The sequence below is a fragment of the Eleutherodactylus coqui genome, chromosome 8 (assembly GCF_035609145.1).
Source record: "Eleutherodactylus coqui strain aEleCoq1 chromosome 8, aEleCoq1.hap1, whole genome shotgun sequence".
Lineage (NCBI taxonomy): Eukaryota > Metazoa > Chordata > Amphibia > Anura > Eleutherodactylidae > Eleutherodactylus > Eleutherodactylus coqui.
In genome coordinates, this window is record NC_089844.1 from 140,521,157 (window position 1) to 140,541,712 (window position 20,556).

At 44.6% G+C, this 20,556-nt stretch overlaps 1 protein-coding gene across 2 annotated transcripts in view; it reads right to left on the reverse strand.

Moving 5' to 3' along the window:
* Nucleotides 1-20,556, reverse strand: part of CASKIN1 (CASK interacting protein 1) — a 197,648-nt gene that overhangs the window by 24,899 nt on the left and 152,193 nt on the right. For both annotated transcript variants that reach the window (XR_010786424.1, XM_066576569.1), the window contains exons 5-12: nucleotides 17,850-17,945; nucleotides 17,157-17,287; nucleotides 10,834-10,942; nucleotides 10,108-10,216; nucleotides 8,195-8,289; nucleotides 6,168-6,285; nucleotides 2,385-2,576; nucleotides 356-454 (exon numbers count right to left, since the gene is read on the reverse strand). Coding sequence is in view for 1 of the 2 variants with exons in the window: in XM_066576569.1 (XP_066432666.1) it covers nucleotides 356-454; nucleotides 2,385-2,576; nucleotides 6,168-6,285; nucleotides 8,195-8,289; nucleotides 10,108-10,216; nucleotides 10,834-10,942; nucleotides 17,157-17,287; nucleotides 17,850-17,945 (949 nt within the window). In the remaining variant the exon portion in view is untranslated. The remainder of the gene's footprint in view (nucleotides 1-355; nucleotides 455-2,384; nucleotides 2,577-6,167; nucleotides 6,286-8,194; nucleotides 8,290-10,107; nucleotides 10,217-10,833; nucleotides 10,943-17,156; nucleotides 17,288-17,849; nucleotides 17,946-20,556) is intronic.

Here is a 20,556-nt window from a genome sequence, read left to right on the forward strand (position 1 = left end):
TAAAGTCAGCTTAAAATCAATTGTTCGCCTGGAGAGAAGATAACAGGGACCGCACACTGTGTTCTGCACAGGAGTAGGAGATTACATTGTATTCTGCCAACAGAAGAATGGAGCTATGTGCAGAGTTCAGACCACCTGCTGTGCTCTGCTCCCAGAGGCCTTTTTATACGCAAATGAAGCTAATAAAGTGTTAATGGACATTAGTGTGCAGCCATTATGGTTTGTCTGGGACTGAAGGGTCACTTACAGTTTCCAACTTAAAAGCATACATTTATAGGATTAGATCACAATTATGAAGCAAAATCAGTATAAAATATTGCAAAACAGCATTTGGAGAAGGCTTTTTCTAAAATACCTGCAAATGGTTTTCTCAATACCCAAATTTCCTCTGGAGGGGCCACAGAGGTGGGACCGGGAGACATATGAGAGGGACTGGATTCTGATCCTCGAGAACCTTTATAAATAGAGGGCAAAATGTTATAAATATAAGTAGAGATATAAAATATATAGGAAATGGGTTAATAGAATCTGACTGAAGCCTAAAAGCTGCACAGATGGACAGATATGTCAGCAAGAAGTATAACTGCCATGATAGTTGCAGGTTGCCTGTAATACAGTATTTTCCCTTACAGAACAAAAATTGTATAGGCCATCAATAGTTTTTGTCTGGAAAATCCCTTTAAGTGATACAATTCTGGCTTCCTGCAGCCACCACTAGGGAGAGCTTAGGAGCAATGTATCTTTATTGTACAATGTATTAGATGTATATGTGAAAGCTCCCCCTAGTGGTGGCTGCAGGAAGCCAGAGTTTTATCACTTACACCTGTATGCAAAGGATTAGGAGCTCTGTTGCAAAAAATATCTATATATATTCTTAGACAAGTAGATAAATGTTTTTTTAAGTTTGGAGATCTATTCTACTCCTTCTTTAATTTGTCTGGCACAGGCCTCCTCATCTTAACATTCCACTATGCCCATTACCTAACCTGTCTTTACAGAGACAGTTGCTCTTAGGATGTAATGTCCCAGACCACACCATCGATTGGTTCCATTTCCAAAGTCTTTCTGATAAGCTGTACCCACAGACTAAAGTAGTTGCTATTTGGACACAACAGGGATGTCTCTAATAATGAAGAAAAAAAGAGGCGCTGGGAAAGCAATTAGTAGACCAAATCTGATGGAGGTAACAGCACAGTTTGGAATCTAAAAGTATAGCCAAACCTTTAGAAAACCCTTTAACCCTTTCCAATCCAATTTGTATCCTGGTTTTCCTAGGGGGCTTGCTCTTTTTCTGCCATTATACAATGGCGCTATCTGCTGGCTTAAGCCAGTACTGCATGAGGTGACACGTTGGATAGGCTTCGACAGCAGAAAGGCTGGCAATATACAGTAAGAGAACCCCAACGGACATCTTCCAACATTGGAGCTGTACAGCCTTAAATCATAATGTCTTAAGACGTCAGACAGTGGATTGGAAAGGGTTAATATGTCATAGTGACAGTTTTGATCGGTGCAGATCAGAGTGCTGAGACACACGCTAATCACTAAAACAAAGCGACAAAAAGGGGGACTTGTTATTTGTATAGCGCCAACTTATTCCACAACGCTTTCAGGTAATTTATTTTCTACCCTCCCCCAGCAAGCTGGGCACTCATTTTACCGACCTCGGAAGGATGGCAGGGTAAGTCAACCTTGAGTCTGCTACCTGAACCATAAGGGGATTAAACTCGCAACCTTCAGGTCGTGAGTGAGAGCCTTAGAACTGCGTACTGCTGCCTTAGCATTCTGTGCAACACGAGTTCCCAAAAAACTCCATTTGACTCTCCTTGGAGTGGTGTGGAAGCTCAACAGAAATCTTACATCCAGCATTTACCGTCTTTCACATTCGCTGAATAAGTGAATTAGAAGGGCTGAACGAGCGATCAGTGAACCAGCCAACGATGGTTTTTATGCCAGCATAAAATGAACGACGAGCGGGGAGCGAACGATTATCGTTAGTCCCTCGGTTGTAGGCCCGTGTTCAGACTGAACAATTATCATTCACCTGGCTCATTTGAATGATTTTTTTGACCGCTAATCATACGGTCTAAAAGCACCTTCCCCCCGATGTTGCTAAAATGTTGCTTACTGGTTTGCTTCCCCATGGCTGTCCCTGGTAACCACTGCAGGCCTATACATGAGTATTTGTGAACTGCCATTGCTCTCGAGCACATTATAGCTTACTTATGGGCCCAAAAATTGTTTACTGCTCCACTTTATTGATTTTTTTTTGCAAATTGATAAAAAACAACAAAAATATAAACAAAAGAATAATTATAAAAGTAAAAGAGAAATAGACCATAGAAAATACAAATATGAAGCATAGAGATGGTGGCATGGACTACCTGGACCATGATGCAGTTCCCGAGCAGGACTGCAGGACCTTTGGTAACCAAACGTACTGAAAAGAATTGGATGAGAATGTGATGGTGGCATCAGGCAATGGAGGGAGTGGTGCAGGTCACCATTAGATACTGGCGCCCTTTGGATGGTGGGCTGTGGCCTGGGGTTCTCTACGTGACATGAGCCCCAAGAACCTAAAGGTGAAACAGTAACAAAACAAAAAAAAAACATGGCAATAACAAAAAAGTATCCAAGGAAACAGAAAATAAAGCATCAACATAAGTGAGAAATAAATAAAAAACGCCATATGATACAGAAACAACTCATCGATGATGTAAATGACATGGGAGCGAACAGGAGGAAAATAACCACATGAAATGGGCAGAAGGTAACGGATGAAACAAAGTACTGTGAGGTGTCTCTACCAGAACTTATTGGGGAGAGAATTATACTGGATTTTGCTGCCAGTGCATTGTGGGAGCTTAATAAAAGTTAGGCTATTGTTACACTGGGCGGAATGTCCTGCATAGTATCCACTGCGGACATTCTAAATCTGCACCATTTGGTGCAAATATTGACCTGGTTTTTGACATGGAGTTGGTGCGTTATTCCCCCCCCCCTCATTGCTAGAGGTGGACTCTGCACCGCAAATCTGATGCTGTATTGACATGCTGTGGGTCCACAATCCGCAATACAAGTCAATTTCCATATGGATGTTGTGCTGATCTTTATATATAAAATAACTAAAAATCAGCATAGAGACATAAAACTAAGTACTTGCTTTGTAGATTTAAAGGGAACCTGTCACCACCAAACAGCACCATAGGCCAAGTTATAGTGGAAACAAAAGTGGTAGAAAGAAGAAAAGCAGATGGAGCTACTGCAGTGAGAATCCGGTGAAGGAAAATCAAGCAGGGCGTTTTCGTTTTTCTTTTTCGGTTCTTTCAAGGGGTGGTTCTATCTTGTTTCATGTTTATCTCGACGTGTTTGTGGGATGCATCAGTTATGTGTTGGATGGCTCCAGGCATAAAGGGGTTAATGTCTGGTCATGACTTAAAATGTTCGTTTTGTCCCTCGTGTTGTATAAATGAGTGGTCACATGATTATGGCCCAATGTCCACGGGTGGATTTGATTTGTGAAATCCGCACGGGAGATCCACAGCTCTAGCTGCCCATAGGAATGCATTAGCATCTGCAAGGCAATTTAGAGCATGTGGATGTGATTTTTTATTTTTTTTTCCCAGTGTGTAAAGTCAATGGCAGTCGTCCGATCCACGGCACACCCGCAGCTGTCACTGTGGACGTGCCGCAGATTTGCTGTAAAACAGGAGATTTTTAAAAACTTTTTAAATGCACTGCAATAATTCCCAAGGAGTGTTGTTCTGTGTTAAGACACTTACATTTTTCTATTGCTGTGAAGAGAAGTTACGTAAACGGGTAGAACTGAACATTCCCGGTTCCTACTCCGAAAAGTATACTTTGTGCGTGGACTATTTTATACCCGAAATTAGTGTCGGAGTGATTCACTGCAGAGGACGGAACGTTGGCGTCACGAGTGACAAATACTAGACTACAGGTAACCATGGTTACTATGCCCGTGATCTTCCCCAGCAGTAACGAGGTCGGGTCCCAAGCTACCCTTAGGGAGGAGACGGTAGAGCCCCCTGACAAGGCTAACACCCTACCCTGCTGTCTCCTCGGCTGAGGGCCTGCTCCTTGAATGCTGTACATGCAAATTTGATTTGCGGACCTTTTGGTCTGGAAAACAAAACCTAACTGGCTCCATTTCACTGCGGATCCCACACAGACAGCTTCCATTAAAGTCAATGCAAGCTGTCCGATCCACGGCCCATCTGCAGCTGACACTTCAGACGAGCCGCGGATCCTGGAAAAAAATAACTCCTACCGCGCATGTGCGCTGGCATGTCCACACATCCGCCGTGAAGAAGAAAGAAGATCCGGTCAGGACGCAGAAGAGCCGCACAGGTAAAATAGTGTCCTCAGCCGCGGGCCGGGTGGGATTCCGCTGCGGGCTCCCATATGCAGAATCCGACCCGCCCGTGGACATGAGGCCTAACCGTGCAACCAATTTCGGTCGGTCAGCAAAATAATGAGTGAAGTGAAAAGGGCAAAAAACTGATAGAGCGGCGCAACCGTTTTGTTTAGAAAAATGTGCACATATTTGAATAAAAATGTCGTTCTTTTATTAAACTTTAATAAAATATTGACTTTTATTTTAAGCTAAGTTATGGTGCTGTTCAGTAAGGTGACGGGAGCCGGTGGTGGTTTTACTTTTTACAGTCCCCGACTCCCTGCTGTCCGCTGGTGAAGTTCAGTCTGAAGATCTGACTCTTTTCGGATGGCTGTGCGCGTGCTTGCCCATAGACTACTAGAGGAGTGTGCGCTCACACAGACTTTACAGCAGACAGGGGGGCGGAGGACCATAAAAAAATCCATCCTCTGGCAAACCAACACCCCACTGACCAGCGCCATAACCTAGTATATGCTGCTGTTCACAGGTGACAGGTTCCTTTTAAAGAAGTTGTCCCACCTCTAGCTCTTGTTAATCTAACCCAGGATAGGTCACCAATAGCGAATCGTGACGCTCGTATAACTTATCCCACTTAAAATAATGGGTTCTTTTCTGATGCGATGCATCTTGCAACACACAGAAATCGCGCGTGAAAATCGCCTTAATAGCGACACTAACATATGGCTATATAAAAAAGTCGCTCGGTGTGGCAGTACAAATCAAACTAGTGGCGGTCATGACTCATAGCCCTCTGATAGGGAGCGGAGCTATGAATGAGCTGAGGTATAATGATATAAGGACCTTTCATGGAATTCCGCCAAATCCGCAACTGCAGAATTCCACACCAAAATCTGCAGGTCTAACTGCGGATTAGGATGTGGAATTGCTAGCAGATTTGAAGCCATTTACAATTCATTTACCGTGACTTGCAGTGCATCGTGGGGCCTAATCTGTCCCATGTGAATGGTCCCATACCGTATGAGATCCAGACTCAGCAATATTTTATTACTACCACTCCTAGCATACTGTGAGGGGTGGAAGATGTGAGGACAGGCTGGTGGTTGTAGTCCCACAACAGCTGGACGGCTGCAGGGTACACACAGATAGGTTACAGTTATTAAACCAATCAGGTTGCTGCTTTCATTATCCAGACAGCTTCTGATAAAAGAGAACTGGAAGCTGATTGGTTGCAATGGGCAAGAGCTCCACGTCTCCTCTGCAGCGGTTTTGCTCCCTTGTCTCCCCCCCCTCTCTGCATTGAGGGGCTTCAGTACAGCCCTTGCCCGTGTCTGGATCCAGCCACATATTGGCCAATTCTGCCGTGTCATTAAATAGGTTGCCATTGTAAAGCATTTGTCTTCCCATCCGGATGGCGATATTGTGTGCGGCGCCAATCTAATCCGGTCACATTCATCCCAGACTAATGTTTAATATAACTGAACTTTGGATTTGGAAATAAAATAATTACGCTGTGAAATAATGAGGCTGCGGATCTCAATTAAAAGGCCGACTTAATGTAATTACACTGTTTACTAAGAAGAAGCACAATCCAGAGATGCTAATGAAAGCATATTGTCGCCGTTCATGACGGACGCTCGTAAATAGTGATAAATGTAGCTGTATTCCCGTTATTACTGACTCCTGCCCCATGTGCACAGATACAGAGAGAATACTGCAGATACAGAGAGAATACTGCAGATACAGAGAGAATACTGCAGATACAGAGAGAATACTGCAGATAAAGAGGCTTTGCCTGTTCGCTTGCTGATGGCTTCCACCAGGTTGGCCGGGAAGTAGCCCACTCTGTCATTTCCCGTCCTGTTATCATGTATGCAGCCTTTCCACCGACCGTCAGGATGCTGCTCCAATACCTGCCCATAGGGGGAGAGAGAGAGCCATAGTCAGAACAGGAAAAGGTTGGATGGTGAAGTCAAAGGATCCTTTTCTATCAGCAGATCACGGTCAGTCACAGTGAGTGATGATGTAGCAAGTTACATTTTACGTGACGCAATTATCACATGTCAGTTAGTGATGGTTAGCGCAAACATTATTGCCAACGGCACGTCTCCTGTTTACACGAGGGCATGTGCCGACATTTAGTCGTTAGTCATCTGATGTCTGGGCACCTCAGACTATGTTCACACGGGGCGGATTTGCGTCTGGATTCTCCACACAGAAAACCCGCAACATTTCCAGTAGCAGTTTCAAAATCGCATTCACACGCTGCAGTGCAGAATTTATATCGGCAGCATGTCACGTTTAGCAGCAGATTTGCGGTACAGATTCCACCTGTTCAAATGAGGGGGTGAATTCCGCAAAAGCCACACCAAATGGTGTATTGCCGATCGGTCACGGAATGTCTGCTGCGAACACTTCACAGCAAATTCCACCATGTGTGAACACAGCCTCAGGGCTTAATCACAGGAGCGTACTTCGGCCGCCCTTTTTCACGGCCGGACGATATACGCTACCATCTGAGCTGTCTTCCCTCTTGCCTCCCCCTCACCGGCTCTCTGCCTCTCTCCTCCCCTCCGGCTGTTTGCAATGGGAGGGTGTGGAGCTAAGCTCCCGCCCCTTATCCGCAGCCAGTAATAGAAGGGCTTAGCTCTGCCCCCATCCTGCCCCCTCCCATTGCAAACAGCCGGAGGGGAGGAGAGAGGCAGAGAGCCGATGAGGGGGAAGAAAGGAGGAAGACAACTCAGATGGTAGTGTATATCGGCCTCTGTTCTCACGGCGCCCAATATATGCTCGTGTGAATAAGCCTGCAGGGTGTCTTCACATGTAGCTTATTTGCTGTGGATTTCCGCAGCTGAGAAAATCCACAGCAAACCTACACCCAAATCCACACCAAGTTCTGTGGATTTTGGTGCAGATTTGCAACAAATTTTTTTCAGCTGTTGAAAATGCCCAGCACACGAACTAGATGTGAACGCGCCCTGGTGTGAAGCAGAGAATAGAACCCATTGTTTTGAATGGCATGATTCACACTTTTGCACACGCAATTCGTGCGAGCAAATTAAAGAACACGACTTCCTCTATTTTTTGGAGCATTTGCTAAGGCACCATAGGTGCACAATGAACTGCACAATTTTGTAAGAAAATCGAAAATACCAGCTCCTAATTAGGCTTTTAAATCATCACGCGGGTGTGTCCTACACTGATGTGAACGGCCCCTTGCAGCCCAAAAGGTGAAGTAAAATTTGCTAAAACGCACGTGATAGCATGCCGTTCCAGTGCAAAAAGTCGTGCTGTCACAAGCGTTTTTGCACATATGCTTGTGTGAAGCCGCCATTACCCTGGGCAAAAAAATCGGGAAAAGAGTTTGAGAATGTCTGATCATCGGCTCGTGTGAAAAAAGAACCTTAAAGGGACTCTGTCGCCTACTCTCAGTCCTATAAGCTAAGCTTATGCGCTGAAATTGGGTGACCCATGGACTCCGAGGATGTAAGTTTTAGACTCATCTTCCCCGTCATTACCCGGGTGTGAGCGCTGGAAGCCGCCGCTGCAGTGCATTAAGCAGCTCTGCTAAATAGTCCGCCCATTATGAAATTAGAACGGGCGGGCTGCTTAGCAGCGCCACTTAATGCACTCAGCAGCGGCTTTTAGTGACGTTCTCTCGGAACACCTCGCCCATTGTTTTCAATGGGACCTTTAAAGGTTTGGAACACTGCTGTATCGGAGATGGCATAACATCCATTGCACGACCGTGAGCATTATGTCTCCGGCTAATCACATCAGCCCTTTTTGTAGACATAGCACACGTCTTGAAGACTCACTCACCGTGATCACGTCTCCCATTTTAATATTGAGACTGGTCAGATCATAATTATTGCAGTAATCCTTTAGTGCCCTGACCTGCAGAGCTGCTGAGGCATCTATGAAAGAAGGCAAAGAAAGAAAATGGTCACCAAATAGATAATTACTGTGTAGTTAAGTCTCGACCTAGATGTGCAATTAGCAGTAATAGGATCCGGAATGAGGTTGTACAGATTTTCATGTCATATAAACATGCACTATCTTATCAAAAATAATTGGACATCTGAGCAAGAATCAGTAGTACATATAGTAGTATGTATGTTACAACTTAGTGGGCCTCCGTTGGCCCTAGTGACATTGGATACTCTCTGTTGCATACTTTCTACCATCATCAGATACACTTTAGTTGTATTTCCCTCCATTCATCCTGCAAATGACTGATGAGCTCTCTCTACGAAGATAGATACAATTTATATCTTCTGACTTGACGATCCAGTTTGGCCCAAAGATGTTCAGAAGATTTCATGTTATACTCTGTACAGGTCAGTCCAATTGTAGGACATCCATATCGTTAAACCAACGTAAAACAACGGTCTTGTCACTACAACCAACGGACCGAGACTATGCTACGTTACACATCCCCAGACCATAACAGAACCTCCGGCATACATAACTATTGGCACAACACACTCAGGTAAAAGGTGTTCTCTGGGCATCCTTCACACCCAGGTACAATCTGATGAAAGGTGGAGTACATGATCCGTCACTCCAGAGGACGTTTTTCCATTGCTCAACTGTCCAACTGCAACACTTCTTGCACCATTGTAGAGGGACCGATGCATTGCGCTTTGTAATGGACATTCAGTGTGCAGCGGCATAACCCGTATATCCAATAGCGTGCAGTTTCCATCACAAACTATGGCTGACACTTCCAAGGGTCTACATCCTATGTAGCATGGTTTACGACATGTAACATGCTAATAAAACACAATCCATTCTACTGTTAGGGATGTCCAAATACGTTTGGTAGGATAGTGTATAGGTTACTTACCATAAAGGCAGACCATATGGCTGCTATGGGGCCCTCAGAGAGAGGGACCCAGTCCTGTTGGTTCCACCCCTGCTGTTCTTAAGTGACAAAAGCCTCTCCAGAGGAATTTAATTTTTGAAGAATTGACCCAAAAATCATACTGGAAGTGGAGGAGGAAACAAACATCGAACCCTTCTTTACTTGTCCATAAAGAATCTAGTTTGATGTGATGTCAGATGCCCAATAACCCCCAATCAATGACCTCTAAATGTGCTGACAGGGGTAAGGGTATAAACAGGTGCAATCTATGTGGGAATAGAATAGAATGGCAGATTGGCCAAGAGGGATCCGCTAAGGGTGTATTCACACCAACGATTTTCCCTCGCAAGTTCCTTCTGAATGCGATATGGATGGAACTCGGATGGGAAAAGGACACTTGTATTTCAATATTTTTATTCACTTGGACCAATGGTCCGAAATAGAAAAATCACTGCATGTCCTACTTTTGGGCGATTCTGTTCACCCATTCTTCCCCATGAGAGTAAAAAATAACATTGCATTTGCATTGTAATGTGAGTTCCATGTAAGTGCAATGCAATTTTCCTTTTTTAACTATTGGAACAACATGTGATTTAATCACATGTACCGCGATGTTCTTGCAAAACGCATCACAATTGCATAGAAAACAGCTGGTTTGCAAGTGCAATATTGGTGTCTCAGACCGATGTCGCCCATGTGAACGCACCCTTTCTGACACTCTGCGTACTCTAGAGCAGGTCAGGTGATCGCTTTTGTCCAACCAGCTATGAAAGATAGGCATGCCCACTAATTGGGATTTGGGTGCAGCGAGGGGCATCCATTGGGTGTTATCGCCAGTACTAGTTTAGCTATGCAGTGTATTCTTTACCTCGTAACATCTGTTTAATCTCTTTGCTGGCCTGAGTGCCTGTAAACTGATTGACGATGTCCAGGGCTGACTGATTATAGGTGTTCCGCACATGAGCATTGATCCCGCTCTGCAAAGGAAACCAGATTTTAGATCATATCGTCATTGAACAGAACACACAAGCAGGCGGTGGAGGTATTATCCAGGAGTCATCACAGTTCGGTCTGCCTGCATCATGGAAGAAGTAAGCTACGGGGAGCTAAGGGTTAAAAGAATAGAAGAAAACTGCAGGGACCCCGTACCCTATAGCTGCCCGTTTTATCTGACGTAGTCCCTCAGGGTTCATCTTTGATGTGCTGAAATTCAATCGGGCCCCTGAGGACTCCTGGACTCAAGGGACCGGCAGATCAAAAAAATTAAACATCTCTCTACAGGATCTAAACCTCCGGGACATTTACAGATGAGGAGACTTTTTATTTTGCTATATTAAAGAAAGTCCATAAGATACAATAATAATATGCTCTACATCTGCAAGACAAGAGTTAACCCCTTATGGTCCAAGCTGCAGAGAGAACTTGTCTGACGTGTGCTGATCGAGTGGAATTGGGATGGGGAGGGTCTTGCAAATTTGGCAGATTTTCCTAATCATCATCATGCTAATCCTACAGATTCCAGATTATTGGAATGGGGATGACAACTGGGAGTCGTCCTAATAATACGCATCCACACGTCATCCCAGATACTTACATCCAGAAGGAGTCGCACCACTTCCGTTTTCCCACACAGGGCCGCCTCGTGTAGAGCTGTTCCAGATTTCGTTTGCCGATTGATATCAATTCCAGCTTGCAAGAGAAGCCTGAAAAGATGTAGAAAAGTAAATTCATACTTGTAGGGTGGTGGACCCCGAAATCAAAACCTATAAAGACGTGGCATGACCCTGTGTAAAATGTGGGGCTCAACATGTAAATGTATGCAGACTGGTCAGTAGTGATTTGCAACATGTGGCGCTCCGGCATGCTCCAGGTGAGAAATGCTGGGAGTTGTAGTTTTCACGATGGACAGCAGTGCTCAACTGGATGACTACAGCTCTAATGTGGCGCAACTACAAGTCTCAGCAGGCGTTCGTTGTCAAGCATACATCCCAGGATAATATGGTCCTTTCACACTGACTGATCAAAGCAGCAATCTTGAGGCTGATAACAGAGAGCAGCATAACAGATCGTCATCAAGTACAGTAGTTTATAGTCACACTTTCTGCAATGGCCAAGCAGGTGACAGAAGTTGGCAGCTCCTAAGACAGAATAAAACTGGAAGGTGCTAGCTGCCCCTCCCCAGAGGCAGACTGTCCCTTTAACCTTCCTTACACTGGCAGAAATATGTTTCTCACCCACAAGAAGCTGCCATAAATAATGCATGGAAGAATGCAACAGTATAAGATTGTCAAGGGAATAATACATAGAAGCAAGAGGAAATAGACTTTACAAGTTGGTGAATATAAGTTATTAGGTCGCTGTTTTCTCTCGAGTAGTTAGGTGCAATGGGGGTGACATTCTATACACCTCGTAAAGTGGTTACACTTGTTAAAATATCACTTCCTTTATTTTAAGACTCATTACTGAGCTACTGTGCCTTTAAGTGTTCACTAGAGATGAGCGAACGTACTCGGATAAGTACTACTCGTCCGAGTAATGTGCCTTATCCGAGTACCTCCCCGCTCGTGCTGAAAGATTCGGGACGCGCTGCGGAGCGGGGAGCTGCAGGGGAGAGCGGGGAGGAACGGAGGGGAGATCTTTCTCTCCTTCTCTCCCGCCCGCTCTGCCCCGCTCCCCGCTGTGACTCACCTGTCAGCAGCGGAGCGCCCCGAATCTTTCAGGACGAGCGGCAAGATACTCGGATAAAGCACATTACTCGGACGAGTAGTGCTTATCCGAGTACGTTCGCTCATCTCTAGTGTTCACCGTGCCGCTTGCTGCTCTAGGGAGGAGTTACGTGTTGGTAGGTGGAGTTATATCTCCGCTATATAAGAGGGAGGAGCGTGAGACCTGGGGCTGTACAGAGTGTACACAGTGGAAGAGTGCTTCTGCTGTGGGGCGTCTTAAGAAAGAAATACTCGACTCCTAAGAAGTGAAAGCGACCTCTACAACGCAGATCAGGCAGAGAAAGTGGAAACGCTTGTTGGCAGTGACTCCTCTCTGAAGTAGCAGTGTGAACCGATGCCGCCTGACGGTGAACTGTTCCAGTTACCTTCAGTAAAGTTGGCGTTCAAACAACAAGATGTGGCTGAGTGATGTTTCGGGAGACCTGAGAATCAAGCAGATCCAGTACACCCCAAGTCACTAACGGTTCTGCCCGGTAACTACCCTGCTTTCCTACGACACTTTATACAGGAGGTACCTAATGGCTCCACCCACTCCCTATAGCGGAAGACCGATTCTCTGACCCTAGGCCCCAGTACATTGGTTAGGTTCACATCTGTGTTGTAGACTCCAACACGGTTCAAAATGCTGCACAAAATAGCGAAGAATGCTGCACTATTATGTCTGGTAAATGCCATAGAGCAGAATGGAAGCTGGATGGACCCTGTTATAATCAAAGAACCTCTACTAGGGAAATGTAGTACCATATGTGTCCATTATAATGAACAGCATGCCATGTAATACATGGCTCCACCATAGCAGCTCTCCGCTCTGGCTCACAGCAGATCTATGACGTCCATATGGATGTGGGAATGGGTTGCTCAGAAGAACTAACCCCATTAAAAAACATCTCAGTTACATTTATTTTCCAACCATTCTGTTTTTTTGTATGATTAGGCCATGAAAACGAATCTGGAAAGAGGCGGGGCTTATGCAACTGTACTCCAGAGTAGGTATTTCTGCAAAGTTTTGAGGATGGATTGGGGTAGATAGTGCCCATATTGATACCGTCGTATATTTGGGCCCCATTATAGTCTAGGAGGCTATCCATATGACCAAATTTTCACACAGACTGATGGTCAATGTAGAAAATGGCTCCATGTCTTATTCTCATCTGTTTTCATGGGAGAGAGCAGGACATACAATATGCAGTGTCGGTGCAGATTGGACAGCACACGAATGGGTGTCCATGTGCTATCTGATCCAATGCTCACGAAAGGCCATGTGAATCTGGCCTTATGAGGGTTGAGAGACATTAATATAGTCACTTATAAAAAAAAAAAAACATCATCCAGCTTTGTCTTCTGAATGGTTGAGCTCTCTAGCTGTGCCTTAAGGGGTACTACCTTTTCAGACCACTTCTGCTCATCTACCAGCTTGTGTTAGTCTTATAATTTCTGTAATATACTTGCATTAAAAATGTTGTTGCTTAACCAATGTAAATGCCATTTGAAGTGGCTGCCACTAGGGGTTTCCCTTCCAGCTTCTCTGCAATTCACTCTCTGACCTTAGGTACAGAGCTTCTGTAGTAAAAAGGACATGGCGATTCCATAACAGCAGGGGATATGCGTTCTTCACAGGCAGCTTCCATACACTTTCACACTTCAGGCTGACAGATCTGCAGACACTGTGATAATGATCTCCACAATCTATGTCTATCCTGCTGTTACATGTGGGTGTGTGAACACACACACATTATAGTGGATTTACTATCCATTTAGACAGAATGTCTCCAAATAACTGTTTGTCCTGGGAAAACAGAGGGGTGGGCATTTAGATATTGCCTCCCTGCTGATTGGACCAGATAATGCAATGCAGCATGGGTAGAAAGGGCGAGGAAGTCAAGACAAGGAACTACTGGTAGAATGCCAGGCTTTCTACAGCCTACTCCCTGAAAGTGGATAGCAAACAGCAGGACAGCAGAAAAATGGGTAAGACAACCTAAAAATCAGATCGCAAAAGTATGAAATAGGGGGCAAACAGCAGCAGGGTAAGAAGAACCTGGTGTATTTTAGAAATCTTGTTGAAAGCTCTGGTTCGCTCTACTTGCTGAACCAATATACCCTTTGCTGCTTCAGTACATATCAAGGCAAGTTTGCCATTCAGGGGATCAGGAAATGGATATGGTATAGCAGACATGATATGTTATGTCACCCAGATCTCTGGGAGACAGATAGAATTATGAAACTGAATTCTTCCAAAAGGAAATAATACTATTCTAACAGGGAACAGTTATTTAGGCAATTCCCTGATACATTGTAACATGTAGATGTTAACCCTTTCCAATCCACTGTCTGATGTGTGAAGACATTCTGATTGAAGGCTGTACAGCTCCGATGTCGGAAGATGTCCGGCAGGGTATTCTTACTGTATATTACTGGCCGCCCTGTTGTTGGGGGACTCTCCAGCATGTCACATACCGCAGTACTGGCTCTAGCCAGCAGATGGCGACATTGTATAACGGCAGAAAGAGAAAGCCCTCTAGGAAACCCTGAATCCAAAATTGGATTGCAAAGGGTTAAAGCATGTAGTGTCTAAGACTACTAATGCATACCATGCACAGAGTGCATCAGGTAGTCAGAGAAGCGGTTCATCCATCTTTGTTTCTCCAGGGCCGGAGGGTTGCTTTAACTGAACCTATGATATTGATATAATGCACGTTACACTAAAGCTCCCTCAGGGGGCCGCTTTACAGCCATTGCTTAGAACAACTTGCTTTAAGACACATAAATCGCTCCTGATGTGTAACGTTGGGGCGCTCCGCTCTGCGCTAGTACTACCAGAGCAGCAGTAATATCCTTCCCTCCTGACAGCTTTTTTCTTGCCCTATTCCACAAACACAGACCTCTAAAGCTTCTGCTGGGTGTATATATGTATTGGATGTTGTCTGACTGTGGCAGCTTCTTGGCGGATTCCTCGCTTCTGTTGTAAGTACGAAGCGGGTTATAACGGGCGACAATATATCATGGTTATTGGCTGCTTACACCAGCAGTCTAAGGAGCAGCATTATCTCCAACAATTGTGTCTGCCGCCAGAGACCCTGGAAATAAGAAAAATGTTCTAGGGTTTTATGACCAAATATTTCTACAACAGAGGCAAGAGGGGCCGAAACGCCCCCGCCGGCGTCTTCAATCTACTGCTGTGTACAATGCTGGGACTCGGCTGACAACAGAGGGTACTAAATCATCTTTTTCTCAGCTGGAAACTATTCTAGAACCTCCGAGTATCAGGGTGTCTTTGCTCTGGATGTATGTAATTGTCCTAAACCCTATCCTGCAACCCAGAAATCAGGGTGTTCTTAATCTAGAAATGGAGGTGTCACTGGGTCCCTGTTCTGGACTTGGGTGACAGGCAAGGCTGATGTCATAGAAACTTCAGATCTCATAAAAAGTGAAGGACAAATGCAAGTGGTGTCAGCCTTTATTACTAGAATACTCATTGTTCTGGAGCCCCCAAGAGTCAGTATGTAATTATCCTGTACCCCAAGTGTCATTGTTTCTTTACCCCAAATATCAATGTTTCATTTTCCTGTACCCCCAAGTGTCATTGTTCTAAAACCTTACGTGTCAGTGTATCATTGTTATAGGACCTAGGGGGTCATTATCCTGTACCCCAGGTATCAGTGTGCCATTGGTCCTATACTCCAAATATCAGTGTGTCAACATCCTGTACACAAGTACTAGTGTGTTATTATACTGTACCCCAACTGTTCCTGTCATTGTTTTGTGACCCAATTATCACTGTATCATCATCCTGCACCCTAAATATCAGTGTGTCATCATTCTGTACCCCATGTGTTAGTCTAACACTATCCTGTACCCAGAGTGTCAGTGTGCCATTGTTTTGTGGACCAAGTGTCAGTGTGTCATTATCCTGCACCCCAAGTATCAGTGTGTCATCATCCAGTACGCCAAGTATCAGTGTGTCATTATCCTGTACCCCAAGTGTCAGTGTGTCATTATCCTGCACCCCAAGTATCAGTGTGTCATCATCCAGTACCCCAAGTATCAGTGTGTCATCATCCAGTACCCCAAGTATCAGTGTGTCATTATCCTGTACCCCAAGTGTCAGTGTGTCATTATCCTGCACCCCAAGTATCAGTGTGTCATCATCCAGTACCCCAAGTATCAGTGTGTCATCATCCAGTACCCCAAGTATCAATGTGCCATTATCCTGTACCCCAAGTATCGGTGTGTCATTATCCTGTACCCCAAGTATCAGTGTGTCATTATCCTCTACCCCAAGTATCAGTGTGCCATTATCCTGTACCCCAAGTGTCAGTGTGCCATTATCCTGCACCCCAAGTGTCAGCGTGTCATTATCCTGCACCCCAAGTGTCAATGTGTCATTATCCGGTACCCCAAGTGTCAGTGTGTCATTATCCTGCACCTCAAGTGTCAGCATATTCTCCTGCATCCCAAGTGTCAGTGTGTCATTATCCTGCACCCCAAGTATTACGGTTTCATTATCCGGCACCCCAAGTGTCAGCGTATCATTATCCTGCATCCCAAGTATCAGTGTTTCATTAGCCTACACCTCAAGTATCAGTGTTTCATTATCCTGCACCCCAAGTGTCAGTGTGTTATTATCCTGCACCCCAAGTATCAGTGTTTCAGTAGCCTACACCCCAAGTATCAGTGTGCCATTATCCTGCACCCCAAGTGTCAGTGTGTTATTATCCTGCACCCCAAGTGTCAGTGTTTCAGTAGCCTACACCTCAAGTATCCGTGTGTAACTATCCTGCACCCCAAGTATCAGTGTTTCATTATCCTGCACCCCAAGTATCAGTGTGTCATTATACTGTACCCCAAGTGTCAGTGTGTCATTTTCCTGCACCCCAAGTGTCAGTGTTGCATTAGCCTACACCCCAAGTGTCAGCGTGTCATTATCCTGCACCCCAAGTATCAGTGTGTCATTATTCTGCACCCCAAGTGTCAGTATGTCATTATCTTGCACCCCAAGTGTCAGTGTGTCATCATCCTGCACCCCAAGTGTCAGTGTGTCATTATCCTGCACCCCAAGTGTCAGCATATCATTATTCCGCACCCCAAGTATCAGTATATGAGATCCTCTACTGGTACGATTCATCCTCATGGCCTCGATGTTGCAGAGCTAACCCAGTTATTAAATCCTGTACTTAGACACAGTCCTTACCTGATAATATCAATGTGCCCGTTCTTGGCTGCGAGGTGCAGGGGGCTGGTCCCGTTGGGGTCTGTACTATCTCCAGGCTTTGGTTCTAACAGTGCAGCACACATGTTACTGTTTAATAACAGCTGAACAACCTGCAAATGATAGAGGTGGATCCCTGCTGTTAGATAATGAATAATTCAATGGCAGGACAAAGCGCCCTGGCACCAATATCAGATATCACAACACCTACTCCATCTCATCCTCTGCAGCTGACTCATGTATGGCACAATCCTATCTCTCCTACGAATAAATTGTGATAATCGCTTTAGTATTCGTTAAGTTTATGTTGGCCAATGTTTACTGATAGAAAAAGGCGAAGATCATTTTACTTTCGTATTTCTCAAAGCAATAGAAAATAAATGGCTATTTCCAACGCTCATACCTGAAGCAGCCTTGTCCTTCACCTAGTAATAGTTTAATAGTTGCAGGATATGCAGAAATATTCGAATCCCCAAATAATTAAGCAGTCCTGCCCTAGAGTAGCCTACAATCTTCAGGTGAGCAAAAATCAGGTGCATGATCGCTATCTAGTGGCCACGAATGGTACTACTACAGTTTATAACATTGTGTTCTTCATCGACAGTGAGGAAACTTTTGTGTGTATACTTTGTAGATGCAACCATAAGGGGCTGAAAAGGTTTGTACAACACTTACCCCGACTCTTCCAAACTCACAAGCCAAGTCCAGAGGGGTTTTTCCAGAGATATCCATGATGCAGGGGTTAGACTGGTGCTGAAGTAACATCTCAGACTAGAAAAACAAAGGAAGAAAACAAATGGAGTGAGACAAGATCACCAAGACTTCCAGTTCTTCCTAATGAGGCACAGGCATCAATCTAGGATCGGATCTGTGACAACCTCTCCACAAAGTGCACATAAGTCATCAGTTGTGTCCGGCTCAAGTATTAAAAAACTGGCAGGAGATACAAGATATATGTGCACCCAACCTAAAAGGACTTGATGGAATTCTTAATGATCTGGCAGAAGAGGAAAATCCAAAGACTTATATATCAGGGTGATTTTTGGATTGTACGTAGCCGTGTGAAGAACTGCAAGAATGGTTAAAGAGGTATTGTGGGAAATTTTCCCTGTTCCCATCTATACTCAACACAGCAGCCAGGCTTATCTTTTTGTACTACCCTGATGCCTCCACCCTGTGCCAATCACTACACTGATACCTCAACCTCATGCCCGTCAGTGCATGATGCGTCGATGCTGTGCCAATCACTACACTGGTTGCCCATTTACTATAGAATACAATTAATACTCATCAATCTTATCCATAAAGCTCTCCACAATGCTGCACCGTCCTTTAACTTCTCCCTCATCTTTGTCTACCACCATACTCGTGCTCTCTGTTCTGCTAATGATCTTTTACCAAGGGACAACGTTTAGGCACAATAGCACCCGAAAATCAGCCCACAGACAATTGCAGCAAGCAGGAGTTGGTAGGCGTAGCTCGAGTGGGTGCGCTAACTTTGATCTTGTCAAGGTGGTCACTACTCTGCCCAAAAAGGTGGCTCGTGCAGTAGGTGAAATAGCAATAGGACTCTGGACGAGTGCAACTGGTAATTACTGCAAGTGCGATGGGACACCAGTGCCTTTGAGTAAAGGTGTCGCTGTGACAAAATAAAGAGGCAACTCCAAAGAGCTTTAGTAAAACCGAAGGCACCCAGTTAACTTAACTTTTGGACAGAGTACAAGGTTCACAGTTTCAATTAGCAGGCGGTAAATTCTCCAACTGTTCCCTTAGCATTTGTGATGTCGTACACTTACTCCTGGATTCTCTCCTGAAGAATGAGGTTACCAGGCTGAGTTGAGTGGGTGCTGTACTTGGAGGTTATTTGTGGTGGAATGGAGGGAACGGTGAAGGCTCTACTGTGGACACACACACTCATACTCCTGTCTCCAAAACTTTTCTTGAGCTGCACCAGTTCTCTGGAATGTGCTACTTCAGAAAACGAGGTTATTTACCGATATCCCAAGTGAGCCCTAAAACACATTCCTTTAGGGAGATCTACCATTTTCCCTAATTTAACTCTTCTTCCTTAACCCTTCTACATTCTCCCACAAAACCTGATCCATTCACCCCATTGTATCCCCCACACCCTCTGCAGCCCAATGCACTTCCTATCTGTACTTACACAGATACTGGCTGCTTACCAGCTCATACAGTTTTCTGTATACTAACCTGTTTATATTAATGATGTCCAGGACCATTGTACAGAGCAGGCACTTGTACCTCTTCTCTCACTCCTATTTCCTTATAGATTATAAGCTCTTGGGAGCAGGACTCTCACTCCTATTTCCTTATAGATTATAAGCTCTTGTGAGCAGGACTCTCACTCCTATTTCCTTATAGATTATAAGCTCTTGTGAGCAGGACTCTCACTCATATTGCTCCAATTGTTTATTAGTTTGATACTGCATATAATATCTAATTTTGTATGTCCATATTTCCTCTGATTTGTAACACACTGAGGAATATGTTGGCACTTTACAAGTTTAGAATTGTTTATTATTAGTGATGGACAATCCTTGGGATAGGTGGATAGGCAATCAATGTTTTATCTGTGGGGATCTGACTTTTGGGACCCCCTGACAATCAACGTAATGGAAAGTCTGGGATCCCCACTGATCCTGAGAACAGGAGTGCGGTCGGTTTTCAATTAAATGTAGTGGAGGTTGTGCAGGTACGCCTCCGCCCCACTCACTTCAATGACAGCAACGAAGATTACCGAATTCAATCACTTCGTCAATCTCCAGCGCGGTCATTGAAGTGAATGGAGTAGCAGTGCGCCTGTGAGATTTTCGCTCCTTTCACTAAAGAGCCAACCAGACCCCTGTTCTCGGCATGGATGGTGGTCCCAGCAATCAGACCCCCACCAGTCATAAAGTTATCCCCTATCCTGTGGATAAAGGATAACTTTATAAGTAGGCACAACCCTTTAACCCCTTCAGTGGCAGGTTTATTATTACCATATCATGCCTCATAAGGCAGATTTTTAAAAATGAGTCAATAATGCACTAGAGCTGTCCACGGAAATCTTCCGGGGTTTAACTGAATGGTCAGTGCAGCAAGCCCCAGAGATTTTCCGGGCGTGCCACTAAAGGGGTTAAACAAGTAATAAGTAGTGTAGAAAGGGCATATAGAGATTATACATGGGCTCCTCACCTAACACCGTCATCTATAACCCTGAAATTAGAAAAAAAACACCAACATTTTATGAAAAACGTTTAAAGAGAACCGTCCCTTTAATGTAAAGCTGAGCACAGATTCCTAAAGCACATCTAACCCGCTTATCTATTCCCATCCATTTAACACATTTCTCAGCATATCCTCGTTTTGATTCATCCACAGA